This window comes from Salvelinus fontinalis, chromosome 22, assembly GCF_029448725.1.
Source record: "Salvelinus fontinalis isolate EN_2023a chromosome 22, ASM2944872v1, whole genome shotgun sequence".
In the NCBI taxonomy this organism is placed as follows: Eukaryota; Metazoa; Chordata; class Actinopteri; order Salmoniformes; family Salmonidae; genus Salvelinus; species Salvelinus fontinalis.
The window spans coordinates 10,547,529-10,561,705 of record NC_074686.1 but is presented as its reverse complement, the minus strand read 5'-3'; the positions used below and the strand labels follow the sequence as shown (position 1 = coordinate 10,561,705).

The window sequence follows — 14,177 nt, the reverse complement described above, 5'->3', positions numbered from 1 at the left end:
AATGAAGGCCTACCCCGGCCAAACCCGGACGACACTTGGCCAATTGTGCGCCGCCCTATGGCACTCCCAATCACGGCCGGATGTGATTCAACCTGGATTCGAACCAGTGGGGGGCTTAGAACCAGGGGCTTAGATTGAGATGCAGTGCCTTAGACCGCTGTGCCACTCGGGAGGCCAAAACCAACAATGCAGTTTTAAGAAAAATAAGTGTTAAGTAGAAAACAGATTAGTAAAAAATAAAAATAAAAAATAATTAAAGAGCAGGAGTAAAATAACAGTAGCGAGGATATATACAGGGAGAACCGGTATAGAGTCAGTGTGTGGGGGCACAGGTTAGTCGAGGTAATTGAGGTAATATGTACATGTAGATAGAGTTAAAGTGACTATGCATAGATAATAAACAGAGAGTAGCAGCAGCGTAAAAGAGGGGGGCAATGCAAATAGTCTGGGTAGCCATTTGAATAGCTGTTCAGGAGTCTTATTGATTGGGGGTAGAAGCTGTTAAGAAGCCTTTTGGACCTAGACTTGGCGCTCTGGTACCGGTTTCCGTGTGGTAGCAGAGAGAACAGTCTATGACTTGGGTGGCTGGAGTCTGACAGTTTTTAGGGCCTTCCTCTGACACCGCCTGGTATTGAGGTCCTGGAAGGCAGGAAGCTTGGCCCCGATGATGTACTGGGCCATACGCACTACCCTCTGTAGTGCCTTGCGGTCGGAGGCTGAGCAGTTGCCATACCAGGTGGTGATGCAACCAGTCAGGATGCTCTCGATGGGGCAGATGTAGAACTTTTTGAGGATCTGAGGATCCATGCCAAATCTTTTTAGTCTCCTGAGGGGGAATAGGCTTTGTCATGCCCTCTTCACTGTCTCTTCACTGACTGTCTTGGTGTGTTCGGACCATGATAGTTTGTTGGTGATGTGGACACAAAGGAACTTGAAGCTCTCTATCTGCTCCACTACAGCCCCGTCGATGAGAATGGGGGCGTGCTCAGTCCTCCTTTTCCTGTAGTCCACAATAATCTCCTTTGTCTTGATCACGTTGAGGGAGAGGCTGTTATTCTGGCACCACACGGCCAGGTCTCTGACCTCCTCCCTATAGGCTGTCTCATCGTTGTCGGTGATCAGGCCTACCACTGTTGTCGTCAGCAAACTTAATGATGGTGTTGGAGTCATGCCTGGCCATGCAGTCATGAGTGAACAGGGAGTACAGGAGGGGACTGAGCATGCACCCCTGAGGGACCCCCGTGTTGAGGATCAGCGTGGTGGATGTGTTGTTACCTACCCTTACCACTTGGGGACGGCCCATCAGGAAGTCCAGGATCCAGTCGCAGAGGGAGGTGTATAGTCCCAGGGTCCTTAGTGAAGAGCTTTGAGGGCACCACTATGGTGTTGAACGCTGAGCTGTAGTCAATGAGTAGCATTTCCACATAGGTGTTCCTTTTGTCCAGGTGGGAAAGGGCAGTGTGGAATGCAATCTATATTGCATCATCTGTTGATCTGTTGGGGCAGTATGCAAATTGGAGTGGGTCTAGTTTTTCTGGGATAATGGTGTTGATGTGAGCCATGACCAGTCTTTCAAAGCATTTCATGGCTACAGATGTGAGTGCCACGGGTCGGTAGGTATTTTGGCAGGTTACCTTAGTGCTCTTGGGCACAGGGACTATGGTGGTCTGCTTGAAGCATGTTGGTATTACAGACTCAGTCAGGGACAGGTTGAAAATGTCAGTGAAGACACTTGCCATATGTTGTGTAAATGTTATGTCAGGGGTTGATAGTGGTGCTATAAAAGCATGTTAAAAGCAGTTACGAGAACAAAAACAAAGGGTAGTTTCGACACATTCCTGACCTAAACACAAGAAGTGAGCCTTTTTGGATTACATTACGTAACAACAAAGCAGTACATCATGACCTTTTGCTGTTTTGTCCTCGACAGGAATCGAACAACACCTTTGAGGTGGCAGCCTTAATGCTTGACTGAAATAGGTGCCAGTACTCATTTTGTGTGCTGGTACTGTTTCTATTTAGGTGCAGGAACTCTGCAGTAGTGTTAATTCTAATATTAGTTATTTTGTCATTTTGGTTATTTTATTAATAAAGATTTATGGACCATTTCATCAAAGTACTTCAGAGCGTCTGAAGTGTATCTTATTAATGCGAGAGCTTTGGACTATAAAGTTCTATCAGAAAAAAATATTATTCTGAGATAATTAGCTTTAATGTTCCGGACTCTCATTGGTTTGAATGGTGTCAACAATTTCTTGTATTCTTTTGAACTTAACAACATGAATTGTTGCATTTAGAGTACTTTATAGGTAGAGAACATTGAACAGAACAAGGCTATGTCAATAACAACATATATATTTTTTTTTTATGCAGATATAGCTTTATTGTCCCAAGCTCTCGAATGGTAGATACAGTATAAGCTTAACAATCCAGAACCTGCTTTGACCTGCAGGTTGTTGTAAGGTTGTTGCACCAGAGGTATTTCAATGATCTGAGAACACAGGGCAGGAGAAAGCAATATGGTGGACAGAAACCAGTTTTTTGCCCTTCGCCTCTCAAGGTATTTCAGTTAATTGCATATGAAATAACTTCAGACTAATGAGATGCATCCTGGTTGTTTTCCTATTGACCTTACCCCTCCACTGACAGGACCAAAGCTGTGCCCCGACTTGTCCGGCTCCTCGAGGTACAACGTGAAGAAATCTGGCCTGCAGGGACAACAATTGTTATACACCACGACATTATACACAATGCACTTTAGGCTTGAATGTCTCTGATAAAGGCTTGCTAGTAGCTGGGATGCCTCTAACTTAAATGGGGGATTTACCTCTCATTATCTGGCAACTGTAGCCACTTCAGGAGTGTGAAGACCCTCTCCTCAAAAGGTATTTTTCTGAAATGAAATTAAAGGCATGACAATAGAAAATGACAGTTCTTATCATCCAAGGGCAATAAAGCTATCGGTCTATTCATATATGAGAAACAAGATAATTTATTCCTGATTATATTACCCGTTGTAGTCTTCGTTGATGTCTGGGAAACTGCCATTGATTTTGACATCTGAGCCAGGCCAGAAATACGTCCCTGCTCTCAGTCCTTGGTAACTGGCAGTGTGCCAAATCTACAATGACAAGGTTATGAGCGAGAATATTTTCGAATCACTCCTCAGTACTGATCGAAGTATTCTGTTGAGCAGAGAGTTGTGTTATTTTGTGAACTACAGCAACACACGTAAATGCACAACACACAATGAAAAATAAATATTGACGTCAGGCTGACTTTCAACGCTATGGTCAAAAGATGGCAGTAGGCCCCGTATCTGACTGTGGGAAACCAAATAAAAGTATTCTTATCTTGCTTATTTAGCTCTCTAAAGGTCTCAATGTGAATGGCAAAGCAGGAAGCAGGAGGGTGGACTCACCGGCTGACCAAGGTACCATCTGGGGTTGGACTTCTCATCGTTTGACAGACTGAAGGAAGCGTCGAACACAGGGTCATACATCTTGTTGTCAACCAGCCCGTGGGACTCGGAGTACATGCCCTAAAGATGACACAGTGGACATTTTGTGAAGAATACAAAATTAATGACACAGTTTTGGTAATGACACAAACTGCTGCATATTTTTTATTTCTTATACAGTTGAAGTCAGAAGTTTACATACACCTTAGCCAAATTGATACAGATCAGTTTCACAATTCCTGACATTTAATCCTAGTAAAAATTCCCTGTCTTAGGTCAGTTAGGATCACCACTTTATTTAAAGAATGTGAAATGTCAGAATAATAGTAGAGAGAACGATTTATTTCAGCTTTTATTTCTTTCATCACATTCCCAGTGGGGCAAAAGTTTACATACACTCAATTAGTATTTGGTAGCATTGCCTTTAAATTATTTAACTTGGGTCAAACGTTTGGGTAGCCTTCCATAAGCTTCCCACAATAAGTTGGGTGAATTTTGGCCCATTCCTCCTGACAGAGCTGGTGTAACTGAGTCAGGTTTGTAGACCTCCTTGCTCGCACACGCTTTTTCAGTTCTGCCCACAAATTTTCTATAGCATTGAGGTCAGGGCTTTGTGATGGCCACTCCAATACCTTGACTTTCTTGTCTTTAAGCCATTTTGCCACAACTTTGGAAGTATGCTTGGAGTCATTGACCATTTAGAAGACCCATTTGCGACCAAGCTTTAACTTCCTGACTGATGTCTTGAGATGTTGCTTCAATATAGCCACATCATTTTCCTACCTCATGATGCCATCTATTTTGTGAAGTGCACCAGTCCCTCCTGCAGCAAAGCACCCCCACAACATGATGCTGCCACACACGTCCTTCACGGTTGGGATGGTGTTCTTCGGCTTGCAAGCATCCCCCTTTTTCCTCCAAATATAACGATGGTCATTATGGCCAAACAGTTCTATTTTTGTTTCATCAGACCAGAGGATATTTCTCCAAAAAGATCCATCTTTGTCAGCATCTACAGTTGCAAACCGTAGTCTGGCATTTTTTATGGCGGTTTTGGAGTAGTGGCATCTTCTTTGCTGAGTGGCCTTTCAGGTTATGTCGATATAGGACTCGTTTTACTGTGGATATAGATACTTTTGTACCTGTTTTCTCCAGCATCTTCATAAGGTCCTTTGCTGTTGTTCTGGGTGTCACGATCGTCGTAACTTTGAAGAAGAGTGGACCAAGGCGCAGCGTGATAGAAAGACATCTTCTTTTATTATGAAGACGAACAAACGAACAAAACAACAAACAGACGACCGTGAAGCTATTCAAACAAAATAGTGCTGACACTAAACACTACACATAGACAATTACCCACAATAGCCTAATGCCTATGGCTGCCTTAAATATGGCTCCCAATCAGAGACAATGAAAGACAGCTGTCTCTGAGAACCATTCAGGCAACCATAGACTTACCTAGACACCTACACTGAACACAACCCCATAACCTCTACAAAACCCCCTATACAATACAACCACCCAAGACGAGACAAATAGACACAAACATCCCCCCTGTCACACCCTGACCTAACCAAAATATTACAGAAAACAAAGAATACTAAGGCCAGGGCGTGACACTGGGATTGATTTGCACTTTTCGCACCAAAGTACATTCATCTTTAGGAGACAGAACGCGTCTCCTTCCTGAGCGGTATGACAGCTGCGTGGTCCCATGGTGTTTATACTTGCGTACTATTGTTTGTACAGATGAACGTGGTACCTTCAGGCGTTTGGAAATTGCTCCCAAGTATGAACCAGACTTCTGAGGTCTTGGCTGATTTCTTTTGATTTTCCCCTAATGTCAAGCAAAGAGGCACTGCCTCTGAAGGTAGGCCTTGAAATACATCCATAGGTACACCTCCAATTGACTCAAATGATGTTAATTAGCCTATCAGAAGCTTCTAAAGTCATGACATAATTTTCTGGAATTTTCCAAGCTGTTTAAAGGCACAGTCAACTTAGTGTATGTAAACTTCTGACCCACCGGAATTGTGATACTGTGAATTATAAGTGAAATAATCTGTCTGTAAACAATTGTTGGAAAAATGATTTGTGGCATGCACAAAGTAGATGTCCTAACCGACTTGCCAAAACTATAGTTTGTTCACAAGAAATGTGTGGAGTGGTTGATAAACAAGTTTTAATGACTCCAACCTAAGTGTATGTAAACTTCCGACTTCAACTGTATATTTGATATCCCCTTTTTGGCTGATATACAATTCTGTGGGTCTTTAAAAATGCCTGTCATTGTGCATAACAATGGGTTTGTGTGTGAGGATATGAGGCTAACCGTGGCAATGGTGTAGTGATTAGGGAAGGTAATGCTGGGGAACACAGGCTGCATGTAAGGTGCAGAGGTGCCACAGGTTCCTGTTAGAGGGATAAGGACAAAGATGAGCCCTTATGTGCAAGCCCATTGGTATGGTTAAGGCAGTTGAATAGGGATGATGGCACAAACTGATCCCATCTGACAAAGGGATGATGGGACTCACTCAGTTTGTCCAGGACGGGGATGAGGGAACTCCATGTTTGTTGATACTCTGCTCTCAAGCCGTCCAGTGAGATGAGGAGCAGCGGCTGCAGTTTAAAGCTAAGGGTAAAAATATAGATTTTAGAAACATTTAGAAAATATGTAGAATTTTACATTTTACATTTAGTTTAGTAATTCAGGTAGATATTGAAGCCTTTTCTAATCATCTTGGCATTCTTGTTTTTTTCAATTTTGTGCATTCCTTAATGCGCTAAACCATACTTCGCTGGACATTTAGGGCTCGTCAAATCCACACAGTCATCTGCCACCCATTCTGTCTCTCCTTCATTTATGGGAAAACAAGTACAAGTGAGAAAATTGAAGGAAAAAAATCATTTCATCATTTCAAATCAAGTCTTCTTCCAAATCTGTCTCAATGCAAACATTTGAGCTATTGAGGATACATGGATACATGGTAATGTGTACATTGACGTGTACATTTCATAAAGTTCTTCTCACCTTGACAGACATGTTTGAAGTTGGTACAACAGTCACCAGCACCCAGGCAGTCGTCAGAGCAGTGGCACCTGCTCTCCGCCAACCTCGTTTCTCCACAGCGCAGTTTGGTGCACTCCCATTGTTGAGCTGTTGGATTAAACCATTAGAAGTGGTGAAGCTAGCTAAACCATAATAAGCTGACATGTGAACAAGGTAACAATTCTGTCATCAAAGTTCAGTCTTTTCTTAGTTTAATAAAGTGGTAGACTTGAACCCTATTGGTCATAATATGCTATCATAAAAAATTCTACAACATGACAACACCCAGTGGCGGTCGGTGCCGTTTATGATGAGGGAGGAAGTTTTTTTTTTCATGAGCATGACCTTATTTCTATTACAGCGTATTGAATGACTGTCATTCATATTCTATTCACCCAGCTCAATGTAACATCGATAGGTTTAGGCTACTACATAATACTCAAATTTTCACTATAATATCATGAGGTTGCTAAAAACCTAGCCTATGAATGAAAGCTTACAACGTAGGTGCACACAGGTCAGGAGAAACATGTGAGGCCTTGCACACTCTTGCCTGCATCTAGCTGGTAAAGAGGGTGTAATCATTAGTCCAACAGTTGCAAACGAGAGTTCAGATATGTTCATCCCTGTTTTGTTCTGTTTGCTTCCGTTTAAGAAACGTTTTTCAACAGAATTGGCGGAATGAATACAACCCGCTAAACACAGTTCACTTTCATAGCAGCCACATTGTACTCCTTCTCGCATCTATTCACTCTCCTCCTCTCACCTTGTCCCGTCGTTTGTGGACTTCAATGCACAACACATCAGCTGTATGTGACCAGGTGAAAAAAACTCATTCTCTAATTCATTCTCTAATCCTTTGATTGGGTGGACAACATGTCAGTTCATGCTACTAGAACTCTGATAGGTTGGAGGATGTCCTCCGGAAGTTGTCATAATTACTGTGTAAGTCTATAGAAGGGGGTGAGAACCATAAGCCTCCTAGGATTTGTATTGAAGTCAATATATCCAGAGGAGAACGGAAGCTAACTGTCCTCCGGCTAAATCATGGTGCTACCCTACAGAGTGCTGTTGAGGTGTAATGGCTTTCTTCCTGGGATGAAGGAGAGGACCAAAATGCAGCGCGGCTAGTGTGCAACATGATTTAATAAAGAATAGACAATAACGTGAACACTATACAAAATACAAAATAACAAATGTGAAAACCGAGACAGTCCTATCTGGTGCAGAACACAAAGACAGAAGACAACCACCCACAATCCCCAACACAAAACAAGCCACCTATATATGATTCTCAATCAGGGACAACGATTGACAGCTGCCTCTGATTGAGAACCATATTAGGCTGAACACAGAAACAGACAAACTAGACACACAACATAGAATGCCCACCCAGCTCACGTCCTGACCAACACTAAAACAAGCACATGAGGCTACTGCAGACTTTCATTGCAAAACTGTGTTTTTCATTGCAAAACAATTATTTGGTGACGTGAATATATTTAGTTTAGTTTTATCTAAACTAAATATATTAAATTTTTATGAAATTCACTGAGGAGGATTGTCCTCCCCTTCCTCCTCTGAGGAGCCTCCACTGATAACACCATACTTTTCAAAGGTATTCATATCAGTATGCCAATGTATGAGTTCAATTTGTGAGGACATTCAGTGGGTGATATAGGGCAGGGGTTCCCAAACTTTTTCACTCCGGGTCCCTGTTCCAGCATTGGGTAATCCCGCGCCCCAAATTTCTGACAAGTTATAAATAGCTTTCTAAGGTATGCAATGACTAACATGGCAAGAGGAACTGAGAATGCACTATGCAATTTCGAAATTGCACCTTGTGCATTCTACTATTACTGCCCCCCCCCCCCCCCCCCCCCCCCCCCCCCCGCCCCCGCTAGGTGGCGCGCCCCACAGTTTGGGAACCACTGATGTAATTTACAGTAAACATGGCTCACTTGGTTGGAAACAGGTGTCCTGAAAGTCATAGCAACAGTTATTGTTGATGACACACTGAGTATCACAGCGACAGCCTGGTGTCTCATCGTCGAAGGGCTCGTAGCATCTGTTCTTGCAGGAGGTAGTGGGAACCACTGGAACACATGAAGGTACATTGAGCACTTCCAGTGTATTTCACAGGTGCAGCTTATACAGTAGAACAGGGGGCACCAACTGATCAGGGGGCCAAATCCGGCCCACGAGCCAATTTGATTTGGCACACCAAGGTAGTCTTTGTTTTATTGTTGAAGTGGTGATATCAAATATCACATATAATTGTAATTATACATATTGTGGTTGTGTATGTGATTTTTTTACAGAATATGCTCCAATAAGAAATAGTGTACCTTTGTTTCGACAGTCCTCTAGTTGTAAACCAAGCCCCAGTCCGAGCCCTAGGATTATGGTGACCATGGAGATCGCCAAAGCACCTATCTACACATACAGACACACACAGACACATACATGCGTGTAAGCGCGTACACACACACACGCACACACACACACACACACACACACAAACATACACACACAGTATAAGTACAAGTATCAACCACAAAGACACTAGTTGTACTATTTTCTAATACAAAATGTTTTTGAAAAAAGGGCATCCCATTTACTGTGGTATACCAAGACGGTAACACTTTACAATGTTCCATTTGTAAAGGGTTTATAAAGGGTTTGTAATTACGATACTAACACTTATTTAATCATTTTTAAATGCATTATTAACCATTAATAAATGGGTTATAACAAATTAGTCAAAATAGTGCTTGCCAAAAAGTGAGCCACTATTTACCTCCAGCTATTAACCATTTATAAATGCTCTTCCAAATGCGTATACTATTGAACCCTTATGTATCATCATGCAACCTTATTTTCAATGGTTGCACAGTTAACTATAGTCATTTTCTCACTTTTGGGTGTGATGCATTGTTGCCCTGTCCCAGGAACAGAAGAGGTTGGTTTTCAGACCAACGGTCAACTCCCATGATGTGTCTTTCCCCCACGTTTGAAACCCTGATGATGCATTGGTACACATATTTAAGGACTCATCTGAAGAGACCTCATCTGAAGATCTCAAGCCATATTACTGGTGTGGTTCGCTGGTTTCTGAAAAATGTCCCCTACTTTGTGAGATCTGGCCATCTGTGAAACGTGCTTGAAATAAAGATGACCTGGAACGTGTCCAGAATGTTGTGTTGGCACTGACATTATGTGACAGTGCGTAATGAAGAATCATGATGGACGTGGCTATGAGAAGTGTGCAAAGTCCAGACAGAAGAGATTACATGAAATAATCATTGGTAATCATTGGTTTCTCATTTGCAACTGCGACCTGGCCAAGGTAAAGCAAAGCAGTTCGACACATACAACAACACAGAGTTACATGTTAAACACTGGCTATTATTAGTTTTAGCTTGCAGTGGTTAACATAACTAGCTAAGGCTAAATGGTGAGAATCATGATGATGATATCCAAGCACGACTCCAACACCATCATTAAGTTTGCCGACGACACAACGGAGGTAGGCCTGATCACCGACAACGATGAGACAGCCTATAGGGAGGAGCTCAGAGACCTGGCAGTGTGGTGCCAGGACAACAACCTCTCCCTCAACAAGATCAAGACAAAGGAGATGATTGTGGACTTCAAGAAAAGGAGGGACGAGCACACCCCATTCTCATCGTCAGGGCTGTAGTGGAGCAGGTAGAGAGCTTCAAGTTCCTTTGTGTCCACATCACCAACAAACTATCATGGTCCAAACATATCAAGACAATCGTGAAGAGGGCACGACAACACCTATTCCCCCTCAGGAGACTGAAAAGATTTGGCATGGGTCCTCAGATCCTCAAAAAGTTCTACAGCTGCACCATCGAGACCTTCCTGACTGGTTGCATGACTGCCTGGTATGGCAACTGCTCGGCCTCCGACTGCAAGGCACTACAGGGGGTAGTGCGTATGGCCCAGTACATCACTGGGGCCAAGCTTCCTGCCATCCAGGACCTCAGAGGAAGGCCCTAAAACCCAATGGAATCTGTTTTTCTTCAATATAGCCACGCAGCACACTGAACATCCCCTGTGCCGTTTCATGCTCGCGACCCCATTTTCATATCAGGGAACCCCACATGGGGTTGTGACCCTTAGTTTAGGAACCGCTATAGTAGAGTAATGTAGCTATTATCTATGCTAAATTGTCATAAATTCCTCTTATCTCCCAAACATTCCCATAAGGTCTGCGACTTCAGGATGGGAAAATGCTTAACAAGAAAGAAACGGATGAAGACAGAATGAGACCCTATGTGGTATTTTAAATAATTAATCTGTCAATTTCTCTTCTGATTTGTAATGTTAAAAAGGGGAGAAAAAGACACCCCTGTTTATCTGAATTAGATAGGCTACTCACTATTCCAATGATAGGCTACAGATTTGAGTCACTGCAATTAAAATTGTTTTCCCAATGTATCCTTCTATTCAATTCTTTTTTTTTTCTTACTATGTATTGCAGGTTTGAGGAGATTACTGTATATACTGTTAGAAATGTTTGTAACAACATGAATAAATGGCCAGAAGTTTTCTACTTTCTTTTAAGCAATTTAATGTTTTTAAGTTATAAATACTGGTAGGCCTAACTCGTGAATAAATGGTCAGTATGTTTCCACTTTCTTTAAAGTTTATAGATCTGTCATTCTCATTGAAAGCAAGTCTAAGAAGTGATAGATCTGTTTTTATGTGTGCTATTTCAATGCTTCCTGTTCTTATGTTTCATGTCTTTTACTTTCAGTTTTGTACACCAGCTTCAAACAGCTGAAAATACAATATATTTGGTTATGGAAAATATATTTCATAGCGGTTTAGATGGTACAATGATTCTCTACACAATGACTGCTTGTTTTGTTACATAAACTGAAATGTGTCTAACTATTTGAATTTTAGCAACCAGGAAATGGTGGAGCAATATTGCAACTTTAAAAGTATTTTTTGATAACTTAGTTATAAATGTTTACAGGCCTGTTGTTTAAGAAACATGATACTTTTAGCAGTTATACATGTTGATAACTCAGTTATAAATGTTTATAGGTCTGTCACCTTTAAAATAAGGTATACTTTTAGCAGTTATACATGTGGGTAAATCATTTATAGATGATTTGAGAGTTCAGTCAGAAGTTAGACATACTTATAGACAGTATTGGGTACTCATCACTACATACATGAGAGAAGATTCAACACTTTGTTAAATATGTTCAGTCAATGAATGGTGGGTGTGAAGACCAAAACAATCAACGCTGTGAGAGGATACCTCCTCCAATGTTTCACCAACCAAAGGTATTACGGTTACCGTTTCACACCAGAGCGTTCACCATACTTAGACTATCACAGAGAAGTGATGTGTGTTGAATCGGGTAATCTGTTAAGGGGTAATGATGATTGAATAATGTCCTGGATGTAAATGACCAGGGTATCAGGGTTTCAAAGGTCTGTCAAGACACGTCAGAAAAACCAACCTCTTCTGTTCCTGGGACAGAGCAACAATGCATCACACCCAAACGTTAGAAAATGACTATAGTGTAACTGTGCAACCATTGAAAATGAGGTTGCAAGATTACATAGAGGTTAATCTTATAAACATTTGTAAGTGCATTTATAAATGGTTAATAACAGGAGGTAAATATTGGCTTACTATTTGGCAAACACTGACCAGTTATTACACTATTTTGGCCAATGTAATATAACTGTTTATTAATGGTTTATAAGGCATTTACAAATGATTAAATAACCGTTCTAACCCATTTATTACCCCTTTACAAATGGAACCTTATTGTAAAGTGTTACGAAACAAAATGTAGGGTTGCTGAGTCACTGTGGAGAAAATATGGTAAAAAATGTGCAAAGGACACAAATACACTGGGCATGTGGAGTGGGCCATACACAATAAGCACACATCTGTGATGGTAAAGCTACCAGTCCCACTGAAAAACCTTTCCAAACAATGACCCTTCATATGCCTTACGAGTATCCTTTTGATTGTCATGAGCATTTTTTTGTAGTGCATTTCATGAGTAGTATAAGTATTATTCTAAGAGTAGTTTATTTGTATGCATTATAAAGTACAATTACACCCTTTCCCATAAATCCAATCAATCTTATGCATTTCCTATCTCGATAACATTTAAACTACTTAAAACCTGCTGGTATGTTTTATAACTTACATTAAGCATTTATGAGCCTTTGTAAGGTTTTATAATAACGATTATAATATCTTATGTCTATGTATCAACATTTCAACTGGCTGGTATTTACATAGGATTGCGATGAAATGATGATGAGACAAAAGTCTCACAATACATTATGACTGCATCATGATAAATATTACCTGCAGGCTTTAAGTTTAGTATTACCCATATCTCATTATACACCATTTCCATTAGTGAAACATTCAAAAGAAGCTGGATGTTGGATGCACTTACGACAATAGTCTTCTTTCCCTGCAACTCCTTGCTTATCCCCATACTTGAGAGCTGTCCAATTCTAAACACAGTCAACACGAGGTGCTACTTCACCACAACAATGAACTCTGGAACTGAGTGTGGGAAAGTAACTTATTGCCAGAAGAGGGAACCTCATGTTTCTGCAACTGTAAAATGCAGGAGACCAATTGAAAGCTTTGGGAACCTGTCCAGAACTCACCTGATATTAAGCTTCACAGGAAAAGCTAATGATTTACAGGGAAGACATTTTGCAACTCTGATTTTACAATGTTCAGATCTGATTGCAGAGGGCTAAAAGGTTAGAGAGGCGAGCCAGCAACCGGAGGGTTGTGAGTTCAAATCCGGGGTCCGACAAGAAAATCTGTTGGGAAGTGAGCTAGCAGCCAGAGGGTTGCTGGTATCAAATCCTAGATGCCATTGCCTGCTGTTGTGCCCTTGAGCAAAACACTTAACCCCCCACAATAGCTCCCCGCACCTCTCCAAAAGCCTGTGTATAAATGTGTCTTTCAGAGTGGTTGGGTTGAAAGTGAAAGTCATATTTCGGTTGGACCCAGTGTGCAATTGACCAATAAAGTGATCTTAATCTTAAAATCAATATTTTCTGAGAGTAGGAGACTTTATTAATTTATAGGGGAAGTATTGCCCTGGTCGTATTAGGAATTGGTGACCAATTGTTGATGGTGCAATTGTTGAAATAAATAAATATAGATCATTTAAATCAGCAATCAGCAGTTGAAACAATAATAAAGCATTTCCCCCGCCCCTGTTTCAGTAAAAAGCTGAGGGATGGGGCTGGAGAAATGTACTGTAACCACTCTCAAATTCATATACAGAGCTATGGATACAAAAATGACAGTGTTATGTACAGTGGGGCAAAAAAGTATTTAGTCAGTCACCAATTGTGCAAGTTCTCCCACTTAAAAAGATGAGAGAGGCCAGTAATGTTCATCATAGGTACACTTCAACTATGACAGACAAAATGAGAAAGAAAAATCCAGAAAATCACATTGTAGGACTTTTAATGAATTTATTTGCAAATGATGGTGGAAAATAAGTATTTGGTCAATAACAAAAGTTTATCTCAATACTTTGTTATATACCCTTTGTTGGCAATGACAGAGGTCAAACGTTTTCTGTAAGTCTTCACAAGGTTTTCACACACTGTTTGTCACGTCTG

The 14,177-nt window shown here is 41.2% G+C and overlaps 1 protein-coding gene across 1 annotated transcript in view; it reads right to left on the bottom strand.

Annotated features, from left to right (window-relative positions):
• The window catches only part of LOC129819777 (venom phosphodiesterase 1), a 33,188-nt gene extending 19,773 nt beyond the window's left edge, over nt 1-13,415 (bottom strand). The window contains exons 1-11 of the mRNA XM_055876357.1: nt 12,980-13,415; nt 8,858-8,945; nt 8,471-8,605; nt 6,492-6,617; nt 6,255-6,315; nt 5,995-6,092; nt 5,793-5,872; nt 3,422-3,541; nt 3,012-3,121; nt 2,828-2,893; nt 2,636-2,708 (exon numbers count right to left, since the gene is read on the bottom strand). Of these exons, the coding sequence (XP_055732332.1) occupies nt 2,636-2,708; nt 2,828-2,893; nt 3,012-3,121; nt 3,422-3,541; nt 5,793-5,872; nt 5,995-6,092; nt 6,255-6,315; nt 6,492-6,617; nt 8,471-8,605; nt 8,858-8,945; nt 12,980-13,021 (999 nt within the window). The 5' untranslated portion in view covers nt 13,022-13,415. The remainder of the gene's footprint in view (nt 1-2,635; nt 2,709-2,827; nt 2,894-3,011; nt 3,122-3,421; nt 3,542-5,792; nt 5,873-5,994; nt 6,093-6,254; nt 6,316-6,491; nt 6,618-8,470; nt 8,606-8,857; nt 8,946-12,979) is intronic.
• Nucleotides 13,416-14,177: the final 762 nt, after the last annotated feature.